The sequence below is a fragment of the Triturus cristatus genome, chromosome 8, assembly GCF_964204655.1.
Source record: "Triturus cristatus chromosome 8, aTriCri1.1, whole genome shotgun sequence".
Lineage (NCBI taxonomy): Eukaryota > Metazoa > Chordata > Amphibia > Caudata > Salamandridae > Triturus > Triturus cristatus.
The window spans coordinates 16,644,679-16,671,555 of record NC_140591.1 but is presented as its reverse complement, the minus strand read 5'-3'; the positions used below and the strand labels follow the sequence as shown (position 1 = coordinate 16,671,555).

The 26,877-nt window shown below is 47.2% G+C and overlaps 1 protein-coding gene across 2 annotated transcripts in view; it reads right to left on the bottom strand.

Moving 5' to 3' along the window:
* The window catches only part of MAB21L3 (mab-21 like 3), a 182,637-nt gene that overhangs the window by 23,178 nt on the left and 132,582 nt on the right, over positions 1-26,877 (bottom strand). For both annotated transcript variants that reach the window (XM_085620744.1, XM_085620745.1), the window contains one exon: positions 6,498-6,789. In XM_085620744.1, coding sequence (XP_085476870.1) covers positions 6,498-6,789 — 292 coding nt within the window. The remainder of the gene's footprint in view (positions 1-6,497; positions 6,790-26,877) is intronic.

The window sequence follows — 26,877 nt, the reverse complement described above, 5'->3', positions numbered from 1 at the left end:
CACACCATCACCGGCACAAACAGACACACCATCACCGGCACAGGCAGACACATCATCACCGGCACAGGCAAAAACACCATCACAGGCATAGGCAGATACACCATCACCTGTACAGGCAGACACACCGTCACCTGTACAGGCAGACACACCATCACCGGCACAGGCAGACACACCATCACCGGCACAGGCAGACACAACATCACCTGCACAAACAGACACACCATCACCGGCACAGGCAGACACAACATCACCTGCACAGACAGACACACCATCACCGGCACAGGCAGACACATCATCACAGGCATAGGCAGACACACCATCACCTGTACAGGCAGACACACCATCACCTGTACAGGCAGACACACCATCACCGGCACAGGCAGACACAACATCACCGGCACAGGCCAATACACCATCACAGGCATAGGCAGACACACCATCACCTGTACAGGCAGACACACCATCACCGGCACAGGCAGACACAACATCACCGGCACAGGCAGACATACCATCACCGGCACAGGCAGACACACCATCACCGGCACAGGCAGACACAACATCACCTGCACAGACAGACGCACCATCACAGGCACAGGCAGACACACCATCACTGGTACAGGCAGACACACCATCACAGGCACAGTCAGACACACCATCACCGGCAGACACACAATCACTGGCACAGGCAGACACACCATCACCGGCACAGGTAGACACACAATCACCGGCACAGGCAGACACACCATCACCTGTACAGGCAGACACACTATCACCGGCACAGGCAGACACAATATCACCTGCACAGGCAGACACAACATCACCTGCACAGGCAGAAACACCATCACCGGCACAATCAGACACACCATCACCGGCACAGGCAGACACAACATCACCTGCACAGGCAGACACACCATCACCTGCACAGGCAGACACAACATCACCTGCACAGACAGACACACCATCACCGGCACAGGCAGACACACCATCACCGGCACAGGCAGACACACCATCACCAGCACAGGCAGACACACCATCACCTGTACAGGCAGACACACCATCACCTGTACAGGCAGACACACCATCACCGGCACAATCAGACACACCATCACCGGCACAGGCAGACACAACATCACCTGCACAGGCAGACACACCATCACCTGCACAGGCAGACACAACATCACCTGCACAGACAGACACACCATCACCGGCACAGGCAGACACACCATCACCGGCACAGGCAGACACACCATCACCAGCACAGGCAGACACACCATCACCTGTACAGGCAGACACACCATCACCTGTACAGGCAGACACACCATCACCGGCACAAGCAGACACAACATCACCGGCACAGGCAAAAACACCATCACAGGCATAGGCAGACACACCATCACCTGTACAGGCAGACACACCAACACCGGCACAGGCAGACACAACATCACCGGCACAGGCAGACACAACATCACCTGCACAGACAGACGCACCATCACAGGCACAGGCAGACACACCATCACAGGCACAGGCAGACACACCATCACCGGTACAGGCAGACACACCATCACAGGCACAGTCAGACACACCATCACCGGCAGACACACAATCACTGGCACAGGCAGACACACCATCACCGGCACAGGTAGACACACAATCACCGGCACAGGCAGACACACCATCACCTGTACAGGCAGACACACTATCACCGGCACAGGCAGACACAATATCACCTGCACAGGCAGACACAACATCACCTGCACAGGCAGAAACACCATCACCGGCACAGTCAGACACACCATCACCGGCACAGGCAGACACACCATCACCTGCACAGGCAGACACAACATCACCTGCACAGGCAGACACAACATCACCTGCACAGACAGACACACCATCACCGGCACAGGCAGACACACCATCACCGGCACAGGCAGACACACAGCCACCGGCACAGGCAGACACACCATCACCTGTACAGGCAGACACACCATCACCTGTACAGGCAGACACACCATCACCGGCACAGGCAGACACACCATCACCGGCACAGGCAGACACAACATCACCGGCACAGGCAAAAACACCATCACAGGCATAGGCAGACACACCATCACCTGTACAGGCAGACACACCATCACCGGCACAGGCAGACACATCACCGGCACAGGCAGACACATCACCGGCACAGGCAGACACACCATCACCGGCACAGGCAGACACACCATCACCGGTACAGGCAGACACACCATCACAGGCACAGTCAGACACACCATCACCGGCAGACACACAATCACTGGCACAGGCAGACACACCATCACCGGCACAGGTAGACACACAATCACCTGTACAGGCAGACACACTATCACCGGCACAGGCAGTCACACCATCACCTGTACAGGCAGACACACTATCACCGGCACAGGCAGACACAACATCACCTGCACAGGCAGACACAACATCACCTGCACAGGCAGAAACACCATCACCGGCACAGGCAGACACACCATCACCGGCACAGTCAGACACACCATCACCGGCACAGGCAGACACAACATCACCTGCACAGGCAGACACAACATCACCTGCACATCACCTGCACAGGCAGACACAACATCACCTGCACGGGCAGACACACCATCACCGGCACAGGCAGACACACCATCACCGGCACAGGCAGACACACCATCACCTGTACAGGCAGACACACCATCACCGGCACAGGCAGACACACCATCACCGGCACAGGCAAAACCACCATCACAGGCATAGGCAGACACACCATCACCTGTACAGGCAGACACACCATCACCGGCACAGGCAGACACAACATCACCTGCACAGACAGACACACCATCACCGGCACAGGCAGACACACCATCACTGGCACAGGCAGACACACCATCACCTGTACAGGCAGACACAACATCACCAGCACAAGCAGACACAACATCACCGGCACAGGCAAAAACACCATCACAGGCATAGGCAGACACACCATCACCTGTACAGGCAGACACACCATCACCGGCACAGGCAGACACAACATCACCTGCACAGACAGACACACCATCACAGGCACAGGCAGACACACCATCACCGGTACAGGCAGACACACCATCACCGGTACAGGCAGACACACCATCACAGGCACAGTCAGACACACCATCACCGGCAGATACACAATCACTGGCACAGGCAGAAACACCATCACCGGCACAGGTAGACACACAATCACCTGTACAGGCAGACACACTATCACCGGCACAGGCAGACACACCATCACCTGTACAGGCAGACACACTATCACCGGCACAGGCAGACACAACATCACCTGCACAGGCAGACACAACATCACCTGCACAGGCAGAAACACCATCACCAGCACAGTCAGACACAACATCACCTGCACAGGCAGAAACACCATCACCGGCACAGGCAGACATAACATCACCTGCACAGGCAGACACACCATCACCTGCACAGGCAGACACACCATCACCTGCACAGGCAGACACACCGGCACAGGCAGGCACACCATCACAGGCACAGTCAGACACACCATCACCTGCACAGGCAGACACATAATCACTGGCACAGGCAGACACACCATCAGGCAGACACACCATCACCGGCACAGTCAGACACATCATCACCGGCACAAGCAGACACACAATCACTGTCACAGGCAGACACACCATCCCCGGCACAGGCAGACACACCATCACCGGCACAGGCTGACACACCATCACCAGCACATGCAGACACACCATCACCGGCACAGTCAGACACACCATCACCGGCACAAGCAGACACACCATCACCGGCACAGGCAGACACACCATCACCGGCACAGGCAGACACACCATCACCGGCACAGGCAGACACACCATCACCGGCACAGGCAGACACACCATCACGGGCACAGTCAGACACACTATCACGGGCACAGTCAGACACACCATCACGGGCACAGTCAGACACACCATCACTGGCACAGGCAGACACACAATCACTGGCACAGGCAGACACACCATCACGCAGACACCATGACCGGCAGTCAGACACACCATCATTGGCACAGGTAGACACACAATCACTGTCACAGGCAGACACACCATCACCGGTGTAGTATTTGGGCCTCAGGCCCACATGCTGGTGAAAGGATACACGCAGACACTGAAGTTATGGTTGGATAACTGGCCCAGAGCACGTGCGCTCGACCCCTTTTATTGCCAGGGTCACTTGACTGGTGACACCTGTGGGTTGGTGTTCAGTGTGTGTTACAGCATGCTGGAACACTAGACTGCTGACCGAGAGATCACTATCACCGGCACAGGCAGACACACAATCACCTGTACAGGCAGACACACTATCACCGGCACAGGCAGACACAATATCACCTGCACAGGCAGACACAACATCACCTGCACAGGCAGAAACACCATCACAGGCAGACACACCATCACCGGCACAGTCAGACACACCATCACCTGCACAGACAGACACACCATCACCGGCAGACACACAATCACTGGCACAGGCAGACACACCATCACCGGCACAGGTAGACACACAATCACCTGTACAGGCAGACACACTATCACCGGCACAGGCAGACACACCATCACCTGTACAGGCAGACACACTATCACCGGCACAGGCAGACACAACATCACCTGCACAGGCAGACACAACATCACCTGCACAGGCAGAAACACCATCACCGGCACAGGCAGACACACCATCACCGGCACAGGCAGACACACCATCACCGGCACAGGCAGACACACCATCACCGGCACAGGCAGACACACCATCACCGGCACAGACAGACACACCATCACCGGCACAGACAGACACACCATCACCGGCACAGGCAGACACACCATCACTGGCACAGGCAGACACACCATCACCTGTACAGGCAGACACACCATCACCGGCACAGGCAGACACAACATCACCGGCACAGGCAAAAACACCATCACAGGCATAGGCAGACACACCATCACCTGTACAGGCAGACACACCATCACCGGCACAGACAGACACACCATCACCGGCACAGGCAGACACACCATCACCGGTACAGGCAGACACACCATCACAGGCACAGTCAGACACACCATCACCGGCAGACACACAATCACTGGCACAGGCAGACACACCATCACCGGCAGACACACAATCACCTGTACAGGCAGACACACTATCACCGGCACAGGCAGACACACCATCACCTGTACAGGCAGACACACTATCACCGGCACAGGCAGACACAACATCACCTGCACAGGCAGACACAACATCACCTGCACAGGCAGAAACACCATCACCGGCACAGTCAGACACAACATCACCTGCACAGGCAGAAACACCATCACCGGCACAGGCAGACACAACATCACCTGCACAGGCAGACACACCATCACCTGCACAGGTAGACACACCTTCACCGGCACAGGCAGACACACCATCACAGGCACAGTCAGACACACCATCACCTGCACAGGCAGACCTATAATCACTGGCACAGGCAGACACACCATCACCGGTACAGTCAGACACACCATCACCGGTACAGTCAGACACACCATCACCGGCACAAGCAGACACACAATCACTGTCACAGGCAGACACACCATCCCCGGCACAGGCAGACACACCATCACCGGCACAGGCTGGCACACCATCACCAGCACAGGCAGACACACCATCACCGGCACAGTCAGACACACCATCACCGGCACAAGCAGACACACAATCACTGTCACAGGCAGACACACCATCACCGGCACAGGCAGACACACCATCACCGGCACAGGCAGACACACCATCACGGGCACAGTCAGACACACCATCACTGGCAAAGGCAGACACACAATCACTGGCACAGGCAGACACACCATCACGCAGACACCATCACCGGCAGTCAGACACACCATCACTGGCACAGGTAGACACACAATCACTGTCACAGGCAGACACACCATCACCGGTGTAGTATTTGGGCCTCAGGCCCACATGCTGGTGAAAGGATACACGCAGACACTGAAGTTATGGTTGGATAACTGGCCCAGAGCACGTGCGCTCGACCCCTTTTATTGCCAGGGTCACTTGACTGGTGACACCTGTGGTGGGTGGGTGTTCAGTGTGTGTTACAGCATGCTGGAACACTAGACTGCTGACCGAGGGATCACTACAACCGGCACAGGCAGACACACCATCACCGGACAGGAAGACACACCACCACCAGCTGCCTGGTCACTCGCCCGACAGGCAGACACACCGTCATCGGCTGCCTGGTCACTCACCGGACAGGCAGACACATCATCACCGGCTGCCCCACCATCACCGGCTGCCCTGCCACTCATTGAACGAGCAGACACACTGTCACTGGCTGCCCGATCACTCATCGGACAGACAGACACACTGTCACCAGCTGCCTGGTCACTCACCGGACAGGCAGAAACACCTTCATCGGCTGCCCGGTCACTCACCAGACAGTTTGCAGGATGCAATGGACTTCTCCAGCAGGTTCCGAAATATCCCAATGATCTTGGCAGGGATGAGGTCTCCCTCCACGTTCACGTCACTCTCGTGCCAGAACCGGGTTGTCTTGGGGAACTGCTCGATCTCCAACCACTGGTGCAGCTTCTCCGGCTCCATCACGGGGGACAGCAGCTTGGTGCCGTTGAGGGTGTAGTAGCGCCAGTGCCGCGCCTTGCGCTGCCGGAAGCCACCAAGGCCACGCAGGGGGACAGTGATGAGGAACTGCGCCGGGGCCAAGACCTAGAGCAACCAGAGAACAACAGATGAGTGACACAGGCAAGCTTGTGGCTGTGCCACCGGTGCAAGACCTGGGAGCATTCAAGAGAGGCATCGAAACCTCTGTTGGTGATGACTCTTAATGGGTTATTATGCAGCCCGTGCACCCTTCCTTGGCCCTGGTCCATCCCAATGGCGTAGCTAGCCCTCTGGCCACCTGGGGCGGACCCTGCGTTTGCGGCCATGTGGCAGCCACAGTGAAGAATGTGGGGTAGGGTAGGGATTCTGGATGGGGCTTGATGTTGCCACCGAGACGGCAGGTAATAGAGGGGGAGGCCACTGTCCCCAAACTCATGCCGCCCCCACCCCCAGCTACACCACTGGACTCCATCCCCAGCACCCAGGCAGAGCCCCCTGCACCCTTCCTCAGGCCACTTCCATCCCCAGGGCCCTGACAGAGGCTGCTGTGCCCCTCCTCAGGCCTCTTCCATCCCCAGCACCCAGGCAGATACCCCTGTGCCCTTCCTCAGGCCACTTCCATCCCCAGGGCCCTGGCAGAGGCTGCTGTGCCCCTCCTCAGGCCTCTTCCATCCCCAGCACCCAGGCAGAGCCCCCTGTGCCCTTCCTCAGGCCATTTCCATCACCAGGGCCCTGACAGAGGCTGCTGTGCCCCTCTTCGGGCCTCTTTCATCCCCAGCACCCAGGCAGAGCCCCCTGCACCCTTCCTCAGCCCACTTCTACCCCTTGGGCCCTGACAGAGGCTGCTGTGCCCCTCCTCAGGCCTCTTCCATCCCCAGCACCCAGGCAGAGCCCCCTGCACCCTTCCTCAGCCCACTTCTACCCCTTGGGCCCTGACAGAGGCTGCTGTGCCCCTCCTCAGGCCTCTTTCATCCCCAGCACCCAGGCAGAGACCCTTGCACCCTTTAAAAGGCATCTTCCATTGCCAGCACCATAACAGAGGCAGCTGTGCCCTTCATCAGGCCTCGTCCAGCCCCAGTGCTAGTGGCCCATCCTTCCTTCTTCAGGGCTCGTCCAACAACCGAGTCATAATAGTGGCCAAGGCCCCATCTTCCGGACTCGTCCAGACCAAGGGCCTGATTTAGATTTCGACGGACAGGATACTCGATCACAACGGTGACGGATATCCTGTCCGCTGAAATTCAAATTTCATTACAAGACTGGAGGCTACCATTATGCATATTACCTTTAAAGAACTTCCTTTACAAAAACAATCCAGAACTGGAATAACAATAGCACTAATAAATTCCTCCTGCATGGAATCTTCATCCTCTTTTAAATCCTGCTCCTGAACAGATAAGTTGAATCTTTATTCATTTAATGATATGCTAAGTTATGGATTGAGTGTTTAGAAGTTTATAAAATATGATGTAGTTTCTAAGAGTTAAGCTTCTAATTTATAGAAGCAGTATTTTTGAGTTGTTTGTATGAGGATTATTCATTTAAATAGCTTTTTAGTTACCGTCTACTATAGTTGATGATGTGAGAAAACAAACAGGAGAAGACTTTTGTAATGAGTAAGGATATGTTTATGGAGAGTTCACAGTTTATATTTCTGTGATTTATGTGCAGGATTATATCGGCTTTGATTTAAAGGTGGCGCGTGGAGCGGCTGTTTACCTTTCAGAGTCTCACGCGCTTCCATTCGTGTTGCCGGTTCATGTTTTCAAAGCCGGGCAGTCTGAGTAGACGCGCATTAGCGTGAGGTCGCAGGAGTCATTTATTTTTGATTGGCCGCCGAATTCTCGCGTGAGTTCGGCCTCCATCTTGGTTTGGGAGGAAATTCTTTATTATAGTAGGTTTTATGTTGGTGTTTTTCGCGTGTTAACGATAGTTGAATAAAAAAAAAAGTTATTTACATCGTAGGTTGGAGGAGTATTGGAAATCAGCTGTTTCTTGTGAGAGATTGATATTGTTTTATGAAATTTAGGGAATTTTATTGTATAAGGTGTTGAAATGAGTTCTCAAGAAACTAGGTTGAGGGAAGAATTAGTGAGGAGAACTTAAGGAGATTAATCCAATCTGAGGTAAAGAGTTCTATGAGAGAGGTAATAGAGATTGTTATGGACAAAAAAAGGAAAGATAGTAAGTCTGAAGAGGACTTTTGGTCTTTTTCTGAGGAGGAAGAAGATATCAGAGAGAAGAGGTACTAAAAGAGCAAGGAAAACAAAGCATTTGAATAAGATGGGCAAAGATGGATTTAACTCCATGAAAAAGAGTGGTACCCATTGCGGTGCGCATAAGAAAGGTGTCCTTAGCGGCACAAAAGATGACTCCGAAGAGGAGTATGATATGGATGTAGATGAGAGGAATGAAGAAGGAAGAGAAAAATTAATTGATGAATTTGTTCTTGATGTAGATCAAGATGATGATCTTAATAATGATCTAAAGAATGATCATCCGTCTTGCTCAAAAATTATTTTGAAAGATCCTCTTGGAGGGGAAATGTTTAGCCCTTATGAATTAAGGCATCCAAGAAGTGCAGATTGGTGGCCGCAAGATCATGTTGCAAAATTTATAAAACATTGGCTGAGAAAGCCTCTAGAGAAGGAGGTGATGAGTGTTTTGAGAGCTGAATGCTCAAAGGCCACAAATAGATGACAAAGTCTGCCAAACTTCGAATTTAGACCCAGATGTAATTTCATATCTTCATAAATTAAGGAAAGATCCTAGGAAAGGTTTGGAACGATTGTTGAAAATTTGTCAGGATCGTTTATTGGATGTTTTAGGTCCTTTGGGAAAAATATTAGATATGTCAGAAGAGGCATATATTAATGGTGATCAAGTGGATGTGCAACTTTTGCGTGGTTGGAGTCAGAGAGCTATGGTTCTCTTAGGAAATGCTAATTCTGGTTTACTAGCTGAGAAACGAAAGACTGTTCTGATGAAGATCAGTCCGAAATTGGGTGTTCTGGCAGTTAAGGAGCCAAGTGAGGATGCAAAAGGTTTATTGTTTGGGGAAGGTTTAATAAAAAACTATAGGCAAACATGTCTCTACTTTCACTGCGCTAGACAAAGCGCAAAACAACATGAGAAAAGTTTTTGGTGTTTTTGGCAGGGCTGGTAGACTGGGACCGTATGCTGGCCGAGTAAGGCAAAGGTCCCAATTTAACAACCAATACAGTTATGCGAATAGAGGATCAGGAAGGGGTTTTCAAGGATCCTCAAATTTTTTCCCTCAAAGAGGAAGATTCCAGGGGTCAAGAGGGGGAAGAGTAAAAAGTCAGTCAGGTCATGGAGCAAGAGGTGAGTATGCGGACTATTTCTGGATTTTCCCTCAGAAAAGTAGGAGGACGTTTAAGGTTTTATCCAGATGCTTGGAGGAAGATTACTAGAGACCCTTGGGTGTTAAGTGTAGTTCAGGGGTTCGAGATAGATTTCGTAGAAAGGCCAATCCAGTAGGTGGAACCAAAGGAGTTAGTGCTATCCAAAGAACAGATGGAGATTGTAGATTTAGAAGTGAAAGAGATGCTGGAGAAAGAAGCTATCTGATCTGTATGGTAGAAGAACATTCAAAAGTTTACGTAAGTACCCTATTTTTAGTAGAAAAGAAAGAAAAAGGCTGGAGGCCTGTGATAAACCATTCTTTGGTTTACAGGCATTTCAAAATGGAGGGGATTCACCTCCTAAGGGACATGTTGCAATCAATGGATTGGTTAGTGAACTTGGATTTAAAGGATGCTTGTGACGGAGCGGGGGCAGCGGAACCCAAAGACGTTAGGGAATGGTGGGTACACGTACCGTTTTCACCCCCTCTTGTCCCCCCCCAGCAGGGAGAATGGCTTCCGTCACCTGAACTTGAGAGGCGAATATACCCGGAAGGTGAGGAGCCCTTTAACTGGATTCCTGACCAGACCTCGGAGACGCCCCAGAGTGACGTCACGGCGCTGGCAACGTCAAAAGGAAGCGAGAACCAGCAAAGGACGGATGGCAATTCCTTGAGGCGTACTGGTGACGAAAGGAGAGCAGGAGAAGAGGCGAGCGGAGGACGAGAGGAGCGAAGAGGTCGTGAGGAAGACGGACGTGGAAGCAGAGAACCCGAAGGCGGACGGCCAGGAGGCTCGGGATACCGCAAAGCGCCCCGCCACGCTCCCAGGGGAGGGGCGTGGCTAGGACAGGTACGGGATCGAGTGGTGGGTTGGATGGTCCGAGGGGAGAAGCCAAATACCTAGCCTGTTTGATCCTTGTCCCCCCCCCCCTTTTTCCGTTTGGCTTAAAATGCACAAGTCACACCCTTGTTATTTTCACGAGTGAAGCACGCCTCCACCGTCTTAGGGGATTTCCTCACACCCGGCCCTGGTCATAGGGAAACTTAGCTTTGAATGTCGCCTGACACGACCCTTTGTTTGTCTCCTTTATTCTGGGGCCCCCACCTTCCCGAGTGGAGACGCACGCCGACGACGACCCAGAAACCCAAGGGGACAGAGAAGCCGTACGGAGGAGGATCGTATCCGGAGCCGGACCAGAGAAAAATCGTCCACGGACAGAGAAAGACTGGAAAACCGTTTGTGAAAGATATATAACTCAATAAAACCGCACTTACCAAAAACCCGAGTCCCGCCTATCCCTGACCAGTCGTCACAATGCTTATTTCACTGTTCCAATGAAAGAGGACAGCCAGAGTTTCCTTCAATTCAGATGGAGAGGTCAGTTGTACCAATTTCCCTGTCTTCCTTTTGGCCTGTCTTCGGCACCTTGGTGCTTTACGAAGTTGATGAGAGTAGTTGTGGCTTTTTTCCGGGAGAGAGGATTCCGCTTGGGCAGGATCTCACTGATCAACAGTGGGAGTACTGCTGAAAACAGACCAAACAAGTCTCCTCGAGTAGCCGGCTACGCATCACCCATTACGCATTTTTACATCGCATCTATTATACCCCGGTCAGACTACACAAATTTGGGTTGCGGGTCACAAACCGTTGTGACAGATGTCGGGCAGAAGCTGCTGATTTCCTTCACCTTGCTTGGGAATGCGGTTCGGTCCTTACCTTTTGGCAACACGTGTTTGCAGAGATTGGCCTTATGACGTCGTTGACGCTTCAACTATCTCCTCTCCTAGCATTACTAGGATATACAGCGCAGATACCAGTAGCACATCGTAAGTTTGTCTCATTTATGGCCAGATGTATCAAAGGGTTTTACCCATTCTGTGTCTATGGGAGAATGTGTTCATACATATGGCCCTTAGTCTGTTACTGGCCAGCCGGCGGGTGGCCTGTAGGTGGGGTCGAGGCAGGTCGCTCAAGTTCAAGGAATGGATTGGGGACATGATACTTTGGCAAGATCAAACATACACTTACGCTGAGCTTCTTCCAACCTCGTCACGTCCACAAGACATTTGGGGCCCGCTCCAATCGTATCTCCTGGAGCATCCCGTAGGGACCGGACAAGATCCATGAACCCCACCCCAATTATTATACCCGTTAGCCTGAATATTGACTGCTTTTATATAATGTCTATACACTTATATGTATCGACTCCCTTTTAACCTGTCACTGAGCTGTGCTATCTGTATTATTGGAGACCCATGCAAGATGCCTTTGCTATGCAATGGCCGTCTTCTCTATCATGCTACGGCTCCTAAACATTGCACTGTATCACTGTAATGATTGAATGTCGCTGTACTGCATGTCTCTAGCCACGGAATGCCATTACTATGCTGTTTGTCTATTTCTTTTCGTTGTCTTGCACTATGTGAAAAATTCAATATAATAAATGTAAAAAAAAAGAGAAGATTTTCGCGAGACAGCATCAGGAAGTGTCCCTGTGAGAGGCTTTGTGCGCAGCAAGCTTCCCACATGCTGAAAGATACTGGACATTGCAGACTGAGAAATGTTGAGAAATGTTGCCAACCTCACTTCACACAAAATTAAGAAATAATGTGACTGCTGCATAATTAAAAATGTGCCCAGGACTCGTCACAAGGGGCTGGTGTTTACCGGGCAGTGTTTGGTGGCTTCCTGCTCACTGCTCTGGCCCGTAGCCTCAGGCACCGTTACAATCCAACTGGATAAAACGTTGGCCATATTCGTTCTGTGTTCACTTGACTATCAGATTCCTGACTGCCCTCTAAACCCAGTAAAAGCCCTCGGACACCCTCTTTCTTCTTCTTTCCCACATGTGGACAGATGAGGCAGACTCGGGTCTGGACAGTGTAGGGGTCAGTGGCTATATTAGTGGGGTCGTGGCTCAGAAAGTCCCCCTGGTAGATTACCGGGCTCTTCGTGAATGGACGACGCTGGAGAGGTGTTTGTTAGTGCACGGGCAGCCACTGAGCAAGTTAGAGCTGAAGGCCATGGAAGCTGGCCAGCGTGGTGATCTGTGAGGCTATCGGCACAGCATGGGTCCCTTCTCTTCTGACCAGCCTGCCGACTGTCATGTGGCCTGAACTAAAGGGCAGAGCACAGGGGTTGGGTGCTAAGTAATACTCCCCTGCTCAACAAAGCACCCTGCAATGCCCAGCCTCTTCCCCCACTGCTGGAGCAGGCCACAGGCACGAGTCTGCCCTCAAGCTCGAGCAGGGGAGTCCTGGCAATAGGTTTCCTGTCACAGGGAGGTGTGACCACCTCCCAGACAGGCTTTAATGTATTGGGGCTGGGTGGGTGCACTCTGAGAGTGCTTTGATGTCTGCACTGGGGGCACATTTGGTGTCCCTGTGCATAGTCCATCTCAATCTGGTTGTAGGGGCTATTAGCCCCTGCTCTGGTGCAAAACTGGACAAAGGACATGGGTGTGGCCACCCCTCTGTCCTGACCCTCCCATAGGTGGGGTCCCAGAGTTTGTCCCACTCCTTCCTTGGGTATAAAGTAGGAACCTCTGACTACAGGACTTTAGATTTACCTGGACAAAACTCTGCTACAGAAACCAAGTACTTCTACTATCTAGACTACATTGGATGACCGAACAAGGCACCAAAGATGCATCTGACCGGTTTGCGTCTACACAGCTCCTGAAGGACTCCAAAGATTTTACAACACAGGGGGTGGGTTCCTAAGCTTCCCCGAGGCCGACCAGTGCTCTCAGCAAACCTGAGACCCACAGCCCTCATGGGGACCATGCAACCTGAACCCCTGGACACCGTACACATTTGCAGCAGCATATGCTTTTTGGCGATCCCTGAGGCTGTGCTTTGGGCTACTTGTAGTTCAGACCCCGAGCAGTGATTCCACTGAAGATTCCTGTCCTACACTCCACGAGTGTTCCGTGGGCTTGTATTTCGTGATTCCTCTCGAGGTCCCTTCACGATCCCTGGTCCGATTCCTGAGAAGGGTACTTTAACTTTCAGGAGGCTTTCCTGGTTGCTCCAGATGTGCCCTGACTCTCCATCGCTTGGGGAGACCACAGGACCCTGCTGGTCCACACCGAGGCATCTGTTGGTCTCAAATCCAGACACTGACCCCCCCAGCACTCAACATCCTTTGTGGGACAGCTTGTCTGTGGACTTTGGTCATCGTCGACATCTCCTGGTCCCTCTGGCTGCAGAGTCAAGCTTCACCTCTTCGCACCTGAAGAACCCTACATCGGTGGGCATTCGTCTACCGAGCCCCTGGTCACTGACAAGTGACCCAGACTCTGTTGCCTCTGCTTTCAGGTTCTTCTCAGCTCTGATCCAGGCTTGGATCACACCGGACACTTCTCATCTTCCCGGCAGCAGCACTTTGCAGCATCACGCCATTGAAAACGACGAAGATTGCAGACTCCATTTGACACCTATGCACCCGGCTTTCCTGGGTTAGGTAACACAAGTACTCCAGTGCTCACATGGGTGCTGGCCTTAGAACCTTCTAAGTTTGAAAGGGTTTGCTCAAAGTCCTCTCCTAAGAGTCCTTAAGCTTTAAAATTCCAACCGCGACTTTCCCCTAGGATTGTACGGTGCTTGCGGCTGTGTTCTCACACTGCACTCATCCCCAGTGGGTCCCCTGTGTCACTTGGGAACCTTGGGTGGTTCCTTGGGGTCCCAGCGATTCTACATGCTCTAGGCACTGTGTCTAGTCAAGTCGTGGTTGTTATACCATTTTCTTAATATATGGTTTGGTCTCCCCCTGGGGTCCACTGTGTATTGTGCTATTTACTGTCGTTCTAGTGTATTAATATTGTGTGCCTTGTTCTCTAATCTCATAAAGAGGTTAGTAGAGAGTGTTTAGTAATAAATACATATATTTTATAATTCCTGGTGTGGTGCTCCTTTCATTTGGTCATTCAGGAGGTTCTGATCTGGTAAAACAAGCTGCTTTACATTCCTTCGAGACTTAGCCTGAAGGCTGCTCTCCACAGCTACCACTAGGATAGCTTTCAATAAAGGTTGTCTTTAACCTAATCATCAATAAGGGTTGTTGGACTGGTGCAAGGTGCCCACTTTAACTAGTGTACAGCAGATACCAGGCCAACTTCTCACACCCAGGATATCAAAAACATCAATGACCTCAGGCTGTAACAGGTATAAATGACCCCAGGATATCAAATCATCAATAACCCCAGGCTGTAAGAGGCATTAACGACCTCAGGCTGTAACAAGTATAAATGACCCCAGGATATCAGAAACATCAATGACCACAAGCATGAATGAACTCAGTTTGTTATGAGCATCAATAACCCAAGGATATAAGAAGCATCAATGACCCCAGGCTGTAACAATCATCAATAGCCCCAGGATATCACAAACATTAATGACCCCAAGCTGTAATAAGCACCAAGAGCCCAGAGCTGTAACAATCATCAATAACACATGGATATCACGAGCATCAATGACCCCAGGCTGTAATAAGCAACAAGAGCCCAGAGCTGTAACAATCATTAATAACACATGGATATCACGAGCATCAATGACCCCAGGCTGTAACAAACATCAATGACCTCATGCTGTAGCAAGCATTTTAACGAGAATCAATGATCAATTACCACACCATTTGGTTCATTTTCAGGTGCTTAGTCTTTCCCATAAGTGATACTACCTATAAGTTCCAAACCAATTCTTTCTCTTTCCAGAGGGACAAAATAGGATGCCTGCTTTTGGGGACTGTCCTATGACCCATTCGTGGAGTGGAAGTTGTAAGTGGAGCAGCACATTCCTCAAGTGTGATGATGTCAGTGTGTGCGGATGTCAATCGGTGATATTCAAAGTGTAAGAAAGGCTGCTAGCCCCATTGGCTAGTAAAGGATCACATACTGACAACTCAGCAGTGCTAAATTCCAAATGGGACTACTAAGGGGTCGATTCTGATCCGGGTCAGAAAGCACTCCGACCGAGTCAGATCCGGAGTGTTTTCTGACCCTACAGTCCGACCGAGCGAGTACGATGCGCACGTATGCTGTCGGACTCCGTCAGACTCCCATAGAGGTCAATGGGAGCCAGTTGTACGATGCGTACATGCGTTCCCATTGACTGAATGGGTATGTCTCGAATAAGTGCGCCCCCTACAGTAGGTACACGTCGGTGCCATACGCGTCGTACATGCCTGTGTGGAGGAGACCCATGTGTCTCCCCCTGTGTGTGAGTCGTATGGCTGCGGGTGTCGGGGGGTCCAACACGGACCCCCGAAGTCCGACTCGGGGAGCTTTTGTCCGACGCCTGCATCGTACTGGCTCAGTCGTGAATCGCATCAATTGAACGCCACGGTTAGCTCACGACCGAGACGTACGGAGCGGATTGGACCCGGAAACGACTCGGTCGGTGAATTTCATGTAGCTCGCATTGTACTGGCTCACTCGTACAGCTGTACGAGTCGGGCGGAAAACACGCGTACGGCTCGTATTTTTTCCGGCCGGATCGTGTTCGGTGCCCTTCTGACCCGGATCAGAATCAGCCCCTAAATGTGGTACTTGAACATTTAGGGTCCTCGCAGTGTGGGGTCTGGGTAGAACCAGAGATGTCTGCCTTGCAGGACATTCGTGCGGGTTGATGAGGACTGTGTGGCAATGTCACTGTATCTGTGGCGTATGAATTGACAAGCCTTTTCTGGGAGGTTTGGTATTTTTTTTTTTTCATCAGTCGAAATGTCTAAGAAGAATTTGTTTAATGAAAAGATAAATTTTTTTATCAAACTTGCTCTGAATTGCAAGGGTTTTTAGTCTATTAACAAGGCCTCTGCATACATTCTGCATAGACCGGAAATACACTTCAGATACACTTACCCAACAAAAAGCAACTGGCCAACTGTGCACCTCCTTCGTTTAATGTTACAAGGTATCACTTCCGGGTCAGTGAAGCCTTTGCCAAAGTGAAGCTCTCACCGATGTTTGGACAAAGTTCTTCTAAACTAACAACAACACTTGCCCCCTCACACCTTGGGCAATGAAGAGGCTGCAAGTCAACTCACACGTGCAATGTATAAACTTCTAAACAATGCATATCTATACCTGTATAACTACAATCTAAAGAGTGAGAGGTTTAAGTTCATGGTTCGGCTTATAACTCATCATGTAACTTGTTTATTTCCTCATTTACTTGTAGGAATTGTCTTGTGTGGCACATGCGGTACTCGACAGCTTCTAAGCATCCAGAGGTGACAGGAGTAGGTGAGGGAGAGCCTGAGGGGCAGACAGTCATTGCACAGCGGTGAGAGTCGTGTGAGAGAGCCCTTGTGGTAGCAGTACCAGGGGATTGTGTCAATCGAGCAGTCAAGGACTCACCTGTTAGTTAGCGAAGACTTGTTTGAAAGTAATGATTGTCACGGTGCGCAGTCTAAATATCGGGTTTTAAATATCGACCTACAGTAATATCGAGTTTTAAGTAACGTAGGGACAGAATATCGAAATCAAGAATATTGACGACCAGAATATCGACCTGAAGGTAAGAAATATTGTTTTTGTTAATATCGAAGTTAGTAATGTCTATAGCAAAAATATCGATGTTACTAATATCGATATTTATATTAGTGTTATGTATTTAATATGTATGTATTGTACTGGTTTTTAGATATATGTATAACATTTTTAGAAGTTAGTAATGTTTGTTTAAGTAAATTATGCATTTTAGTACTGTAGCGGGTTGTGGGTTTATAGGGGAATAGGGTGGGAAATAATTTAATTATAGTAAATTAATTAATAATTTTTAGGAATTATTAATTATTTTTAATTACATTTTGCATTTTAGTTCTGTAGGGGGTTGTGGGTTTATGGGGTAATAGGGTGGGAAGTAATTTAATTGTAATTAAGTAATTATTTATTTTTATTTATTGGTATTGATAATTAATTTATTGTTAAATAATTATTAGTTGGTAATTAATTTTTATTAATTGTTTAATTGGTAATTATATTATGTGTATTAATTTATTATTGGAGCGGGGTGTGAGTTTATAGGGGAATAGGGTGGGAAGTAATTTAATTCTAATTAATTAATTATTAATTTTTTTGTTGGGTACTGATAATTAATTTATTGTTAACTAAATATTAATTGGTAATTAATTTGTTATAATTATTATTTTTGGGTATTGAAAATGAATTGATTGTTCATTAATTATTAATTGGTAATTATTTTTTGTTAACTATTATTTATTGGTATTTATCATTAATGTTTTGTTAATTAATAATTAATTGGTAATTACTTTTTCATCATTATTTTGGGGTATTGAAAATTAATGTATTGTTAATTTTTATGTGGCAATTACTTTTTATTAATTATTATTTATTGGTATTTATCATTAATGTATTGTTAATTAATTATTAATTGGTAATTATTTTTTATTAATTATTTATTGGTGTTGATAATTAATTTATTGTTATTTAATAATTAAATCATTCTTTATTTTAAAAAAATTATTTTAATAATAAGTATGTTATTTTGAACCCCTACGCTATCCCACACTTTCCCTACTGTTGCACTCTCTGGAGTGGGAATAGTAATTTTTACCCCTACGCTATCCCACACTTTCCCGAATGTTGCACTCACTGGAGTGGGAATAGTAATTATTACCCCTACACTATCCAACACTTTCCCTACTGTTGCACTCACTGGAGTGGAAATAGTAATTTTTACCCATATGCAATCCAACACTTCCCCTACTGTTGCACTCTCTGGAGTGGGAATAGTAATTTTTACCCTACGCTATCCAACGCTTTCCCTACTGTTGCACTCTCTGGAGTGGGAATAGTAATTGTTACCCCTACGCTATCCCACACTTTCCCAAATGTTGCACTCACTGGAGTGAGAATAGTAATTATTACCCCTACACTATCCAACACTTTCCCGAATGTTGCACTCACTGGAGTGGAAATAGTAATTTTTAACCTCCCGCTATCCAACGCTTTCCCTACTGTTGCACTCTCTGGAGTGGGAATAGTAATTTTTACCCTACGCTATCCAACGCTTTCCCTACTGTTGCACTCACTGGAGTGGGAATAGTGATTTTTACCCCTACGCTATCCCACACTTTCCCGAATGTTGCACTCACTGGAGTGGTAATAGTAGTTTTTACCCCGACGCTATCCAACACCTTTCCTACTGTTGCACTCATTGGAGTGGGAATAGTAATTTTAACCCCTACGCTATCCAACATTAACCCTACTGTTGCACTGTTTGGAGTTGGAATAGTAATTTCATTCCCTCCACTATCTAATATTTTTTGTATTATTTTACCTAATGTAGTATATCATTAATTTTAAAAAGATTAAAAATAATTTTAGTTTTTTTATTTGCTATATATATTTATATTGTGAGCTATTGTTCAAAGACAACCGTTTCATCCTTGACACCTTCTAATCTCTTCCACAATGAGTTGAAATTTTTCAAGAATTAGGCGCAGACTTTGTTAATGAGAATTGTCACGTACTTGTTGAGGCACGGGTGGTGCCGCCACAAAGTTAAAATAAGCTCCTAGTTCCAGGTCCTGAGGAGAACCCTATAAAAAACTTAAGGGTTTGAAACGCGTAGACCGTCTATTCTAAACCAAACAAGTGGGGTCTAAAATTGAAAACATCAGGTCTTGAGGGGACAAGAACCCTACAATGTAAAATGAAAGTGCTGTTTGAAGACCTGAATACAGGACTGTTTGGTTCATTTTGTCCTCCGGTCGTGTTGTTTCCACGAAATTAAAAATAACACTGTTACCTCTTAACCTCACCCTGGGCTTATTTTCATCTTTCTTTTCGTTCTGAGTTTTTCTATATATTCCTTCTTTATTCTTCTTTGGAACTCAAGCTTTTCCTATATTTCTTAATTGCTTTTAAATGTGAAATGTAATGTAATTCCATTGTTGCGTCCTAGAAAGTAATCTGTTGCATTTTTGTATTTTTTTACGTGGTCCGATGATCTTTGAAAATGTTCATTGAAATAATAACATGAACTGATGAAATTTGAAATTAAAATCTTTATTTAAAAATTAAAAAACACATTTATTTTTCCTTCAATCACTATGAGTGTCACGTGTGATTGAGAAAAGTGACTCGCTGAATCGCTATTAGCACTGGCCTTGTTGTCGTTGTGTAGACTATTGATTAATTTTCATCACTGATCAGTTTCTCATCAGTGACTCTAGAAACCCTCGGGGTGTCCATGTCACTGAGGCAGACCCTCTTTACATTTCACGTGTTACTTTATCTTGCATTCCCTCTTGCGTTTGCTTTTTTTGTACTTTTGTTTTCCATGCAACATGTTACCAGGGCCGGACTGGCCGTACCGGGCACTGGGCGCTTCCGCGGGAGGCTGGAAGGGTGAGGGTCTGTTTTGCAGCGGTGGGGGCCAGATTTGTTACTGGAGTGCCTCAAACTACCCAACCTACCCTTCCCACCCCCAGAGGCAGGGGGAGGGCTAGTGTGACAAAGCTGCCGGGGCTGCTTTGAGTTCCCAGTCCGGCCCTGCATGTGACTCCTGTATCGTGCACACTGTGAACTGAGTCACCCGGGTGTGTTTATAATGGGTCACGATTGAGAGCTCTGGACCCTCACTGCATCGCACACTGTGGGGTGTGTGAAGGGTAGGCTTTAGCTCTGCTAGCGCCTGGTGAAGTGCCCCTCATCTGTCCATAGCCCCTCTCTCACATACATTTCATTTGTTTTAAAGCGCTGGTAAAGGCTGGCTTTACTAATCCACTCAGCTAGCCACATAAATTAAAGTTCTGTTCTTTGCAGCAGGCGCATTAACCCTCTGTGCCACTTTATGACGAAACAAAACCGCCACTAGAGAAAACGCAGATCACTCTCTCCAACGGGAAAAATAATCACAAGTTTTATCTTGGCTTTTTTATTGCTGCCTAAAAGCTGGACACACAAGGAACCCTGCAGTAGGTGCTTTTCAATGCATGTTTGAGCTAAACACAGCCTCCCTCCCCCCCCCCAAGTGAGTGCCCCCCTCTAGATCAGCACCAAGTGCACCGCCCTAAAGCCGAACCTGTTTATGTGTGGGGGGCGAGTGGAGGAGTTGAAAGGAAGTAGATGCAGGAGAGAGAAAATATAGTGCAGAAGAGGCAAGAGGTGACGTGAGATGGGGGACTCCAGAAAGATTCAGGGTGCAAGAGTCTAAGGGAGCGAGAGACGCAGAAGGACGTGGGGCGAAGCGGAGATCTGGAGAGTGTCCCCCTCCAATGACCTGAGCAGTGTTTAATTCACACTCTCATATTTACAGGATTTAAACACTTTTAATTGTAATTATTCACAACAAAATCATAGTTATTTATTTACTACTGCTAACGAGCATTGACAAAGCCAAATAGCATGGCTTGTTTTAGGCGTGTGCCCGTTATTTTGTGATATGTCTACCTATAAAAACAGAAAACTCACAAAGAGGCACCCACATACCGACCAGGTGCCACGGTGCATGAAGCACAAGACTTTAGTATGCATGTTTTAAGCCACATCCTTAATTGCACAGGCCACACCTCCTCGAAAAGCCCTGGGGTTGGGCTTCTTGGACCACAAAGGGTCACTGCCTTCACCTCTTTCTGCTTCAAGTGCTGGAGTGAGAGATTTGTAGTCAGGAAGAAATTACAAAGGAATCCTCCATCTGGTTGACACTGCACCTCCGCGCGCTGTACGCCTCAACCCACCCTCCCTCTCCGAAGAACAGCCGCTGGGATGTAGGGCCACCTGGGACCAACCAAAGCACCTTCCACCATCCACAGACCTCCCGTCCACACCCTCCACCTAGGAATTATGGGCCACATGTATGAAACTGTTTTGCATTCGCAAACAGTCTGAATGGCAAAATTCAGCCATTTGCAAATTCAAAATAGCCTTCATGAAATATAAAATGCTTTGTGGTTGAAATTTTAGGTAATCAGAAAAATTATGATTACCTAAAATTACGATTACAAATAGAAAATTGCAAATTGCAGTTCCCTTAGCAGCACATGTGCCAAGCATTTCTAAATGTAAACTGTGCATTTAGAAAAATTCTATTACCATCACCTTCAAGTCGATGGTAACCATGTGCAAATTTTGAAAAGTGAGCAAAAATGAATTTTTCAATGTGCCATGTAGCACACGCAGGTGCTTTACAGGCGCACATTTTGTTTTGGGGGCGAGGGTGCTTAAGTTAGGCCTTAGGCCCCTGGGACCCTTCGCTTTGCATTAGTTAATTTGTAATTACCAATTAAGTAATCACAAATGAGCTCATGGAAAACCATTCGCACCCATAGGCCTTTTTTTTTTTATTTCAAAAGAATTTTATTATTTTAAAAGCGCAAATATGAGACATAAGATACAAGCCAAAGTGATACAATTGATATCGGACAATAAGGTAATAGATACAATAAAATAAAATTAAATAATAGGAAAACACATCATTGTCATTCATTAATCCGCAGACATCAGATAAATAAATTTCTTAAGGAGGGACGACCCAAAATGATATCTGGCAAAGATATTTATCAAAAGTATCACCCACAGATGGCAAATTAGGGAGAAGAGGAAAGAGAAGAAAGGAAGAAAGAAAAGACGGAAAGAGTAGGAAAGAGAGGAGGAAAGAAAAAGGGAGACAGAGAGGAGAAAAGGAAGAGGAGAGGATTTCCAGAGGAATCACCCAACACACAAGACAACACTAACCAGACAAATCAAAGGGATATTGCTCCACCAACCCTTCAGAGGCCAACACCATGTATGAATCTAAGGCTTTCCAAACACCAGTAGATATAGAAGGAGAGAGATGAGCATGGTCCACTGATGTATGAGCACTTCGTAGAAAGGAAACCCAAGCCCACCAAGTATGGTAAGAGACGGACGAAAAGGATTTCCACTCCATGAGAATTACTTTGACTGCAATAGTTAATAAGAGGTCCAGCAACTGTAACTCCATGGGATCTAAAGGCAGAGGGACTGGGGCCGCCGGCGGACCTAAAAGAATTAATGGAAAAGACAGTTGGAATTTGATGTTAAAGATGAGCATGAGGTGTTTGTGAACTAAATCCCAAAAGGGTTGGAGAAGGGAACAATCAAGGAACATATGTTGAAAATCGCCTGGTAGAAGCCCACAGCTTCAGCACAAATTGTCTTCTTTGAGATTAAGTGAATACAGACGAGTGGGAGTCCAGTGAAGAAGATTAATAGAGAAAAACTTAGACTGCGTTAGAGAGGGGGCAATTTTGTTTCGAAGAGAAAATGTACCAATATCTTGCCAGGTATCAGAAGAGATATGAGAAGTAACACTATGATCAAAATGATGTAACCATTTTTGCTGTGTGACAGTTTTGGAAGGGAGTGTAGAGGACGATAAAAATTTGTAAATCCGAGACGCAACATGACCAGTCCTGATCCAAAGCTGAAAAAGCGTAATCATAGGGGAAGAAGGATGAAGGTGCACTTTAGCAAGTGCTACCTTTATCTTAAGAAAAGTATAAAAGTCTAAATTAGATAAAGAAAATTGTTGAGCAAGGGATGAGAAAGGGGAAGGGTCATTGTTGGAATCATAGAAATGTTTAACAAGTGAGACACCTTTCCCAGCCCAGTAAGACAACAACTCAGGGTCAATATTAATTTTGATTTTAGAATTGCGCCAAATAGACAACCATCTAGTTTTATGTAATGGAATTGCTACTCTCTTATCAACCTTACGAACCGCAGCAATAGTGTCTAAAATAATAGAGCGAGAGAATGGGATAGAAAGGGTGTTTGTGGTTAAAAAGGATGCAGTCGGCAGTGGGGAGGCCAGTTCCTGTTCTATTGTCAACCATGCTGGAACATGAATAGATGGAGAAGAAAACCAAAGGGCCCCCTGGGACGCCAGAAAAGCAGTTTGGTACTTCTCCCAATCAGGAAAATTACAGCCACCCATATCATAAGATTTCCGTAAAAATTTATAAGCAATCCTAGCCCTTGTATCATTCCATAAAAATTTAGAAGTAAGCAAATCAAGTTCATGAAAGAAGGAATCAGAAAGCCTTACTGGAAGCATAGAGGAAACAAAATTAACAATAGGAGTGATCATCATTTTAAGAGTCTGCATTCGGCCCCACCAAGAAATATGCTTCGGAGACCAATTTTCTAAAAGACGTCTCACCTTAAGAATAGTTTGGGATTCATTATAAGTAGCCGTAGCATATAGGGTGGAACAAAAATAGATACCCAGATATTTTAGCTGTTTAGATTGCCATTTAAAGCCCGCCGAACCCATATGAGAGGAGAAGCAGTAAGCATTTAAGGGAAACATCTCTGTCTTATCTTTGTTCAGAGTGTATCCTGAAACTTTTGAAAAAAGAGAAATCGTATCCGAAATAGCCGGGATGGCCAGTTCAATATCATCAGAAAAAATGAGAACATCATCTGCATATGCAGCTGTTTTTATCTGATGAGACCCAAAAGAGAACCCCTTAATATCTGGATGCGAGTCAATCAACCTAAGGAGAGGATCAATGGACAACAAAAATAAGAGAGGGGACAAAGGACACCCTTGTCTAGTGCCCTGACAAAGGTTAAAAAAGGAAGACGTAGCACCATTCACCCGTATGTTAGCCCTAGGTCGGGAGTAAAGAGACATAACCATACGAATAAAGGAATCACCAAGATTATGTGCACATAGAACAGCTCTTAAAAAAGGCCAAGAGACCTTATCCAAGGCCTTTTCAGCGTCAAGGGCCAAGGCAGCCGCCGGAAGAATAGATCGTTTAGCGGCACCAACAATATGACAAAAAGTACGAATATTATCCCGTGCAAGACGCCCCTTTACGAAACCTGTTTGGGAGGGATGAACCAATTGAGGAATAAAGGACTCTAAGCGTTTAGCTAAGATTTTAGCAAAGATCTTGGCTTCCATGTTAAGAAGGGAAATGGGACGAAAATTTTTGGGATCTGCGTGATCCTTCCCTTCTTTGGGGATAACTACAATAGTAGCATCAGCCGCGGAACCAGACACAGAACCATCCTTAATAAAAGCATCAAAAACGGATTGGAGTTTCGGGACAAGCACGGGAATAAAGGCTTTATAAAACGCGATAGGATATCCATCAGGACCAGGAGCTTTACCAGACCGAGTAGCTTTAATCGCGGAAATAATTTCCTCAGAAGTAATCGGGCAATTTAATGAGTGATTATCTTCCTCCGAAACAACTTTCAAAGGAACCGACTTCAAGAACTCCTGACATTGTTCAAAAGAAGTTTGAGCCGATGGGGTATATAAATTGTTATAAAAATCACAGAAAACCTCAAGAATTTCTGCAGTTTGAAATTTTTTCTTACCAAGCTGGTCAGTAATAGAAGGAATTTGGAAAGTATTACAAGAAGATTCCTGAAACTTTAAAGTGGCTGCAAGAATCTTGCCCGCACGATTTTTTAACAATAGTCTCTTAGATTTCTGAGCCTGCAGGCCAATATGAGCTCTCTTAGTGACTATAGTATTGTACGAATACTTTAAATTCTTAATAGATTGGAGGCAGGTCTTGTCCTGAGAATGTCGAAAAAGGGATTCCTGACGTTTGATCTCCTCTGCTAAGTCCGTGAGTTCCTTTTTAATGGCTGCGTTTCTCCTTGACATACATTTAATGACCTGACCACAGAAAGTACATTTAAAAGAGTCCCAGAGAACAACAGGGGAACTGACTGATCCAACATTCTCAATAAAAAAAGTCTCAATGTCATTGGAAAACTCTCGCACCAAGGACTCATCATGTAAAATTTCTGTGTTGAGTCTCCACGAACGAGCTCGTGCCCTAGGGACAAAGGACGCAAGAGTAAATGTCACTGCGGCATGGTCAGAAACTAAAATAGGGTGGATAAGCGGAGAAGAAGAAAATTGAACCAGAGAAGAGTGAACCAAAAGATAATCAATGCGTGAGAAGGACGAATGAGGGGAAGAAAAAAAGGAGAAGTCACTACCAGTGGGATTATGAAGACGCCAAACATCCTGAAGATGGGTAAGAGAACACATATTAGTCATTTGTTTGTGTGCTTTAGGGGGACGAAAGTTAAAGGCAGAATTCCTATCCAAGATAGGGTCCATTGGCAAGTTAAAGTCACCACCTACAATAAGATTGCCAGAGTGAGGGGTATCCTCGAGCTTTTTGGTGATAGCATTCCAAAAGGACGGGTCATCCTTGTCGGGGGCATAAATATTCATGACAAATAGGTCAGCATTACCATTGGACACCTTAGATAGTAACCAACGTCCCTCTGTATCCTGTTCAGAGGAAACGATAGATAACCCAGAGTGTTTAGAAACTAAGGTAATTACCCCATTCCTTTTACCACAAGCATCTGAACAAGCAACATCAGAGACCCACTCTTTCTTCAGAAACAACGCCTCCTTGGCAGAGAGCTTTGTCTCCTGAAAAAGGACGAGATCCGAAGAAAGAGACTTACAGTAGTCCAAAATCTTTGACCTTTTGACTGGATGATTTAACCCTTTAACATTAAGGGAAAGTATATTTAGTCCAGACATAGAAGCATTATCAGGAAAAAAAGATATTCCATATGTGACAAATGGAGCGCAACAACCAGGAGAGCTAACCAGCAGACATCAACAGCCAACACACAACAGGGTGAGACCAAAGAGGAAATCCGAAGAGAAAAAAGGAAAGAAGAGGAAAAGGACAGCAAGAGAATACACAGAAAGAGAGAGAGAGAAGGGCCCAACCGGCAGGTCTGAAAGAGACCAAATTCATACAAGGGGGGACATGAGAAAAAGAGCGAGGGCCAACAGGAGGAATAACAACAACAGCATAAAAAGCCCCAGAACAG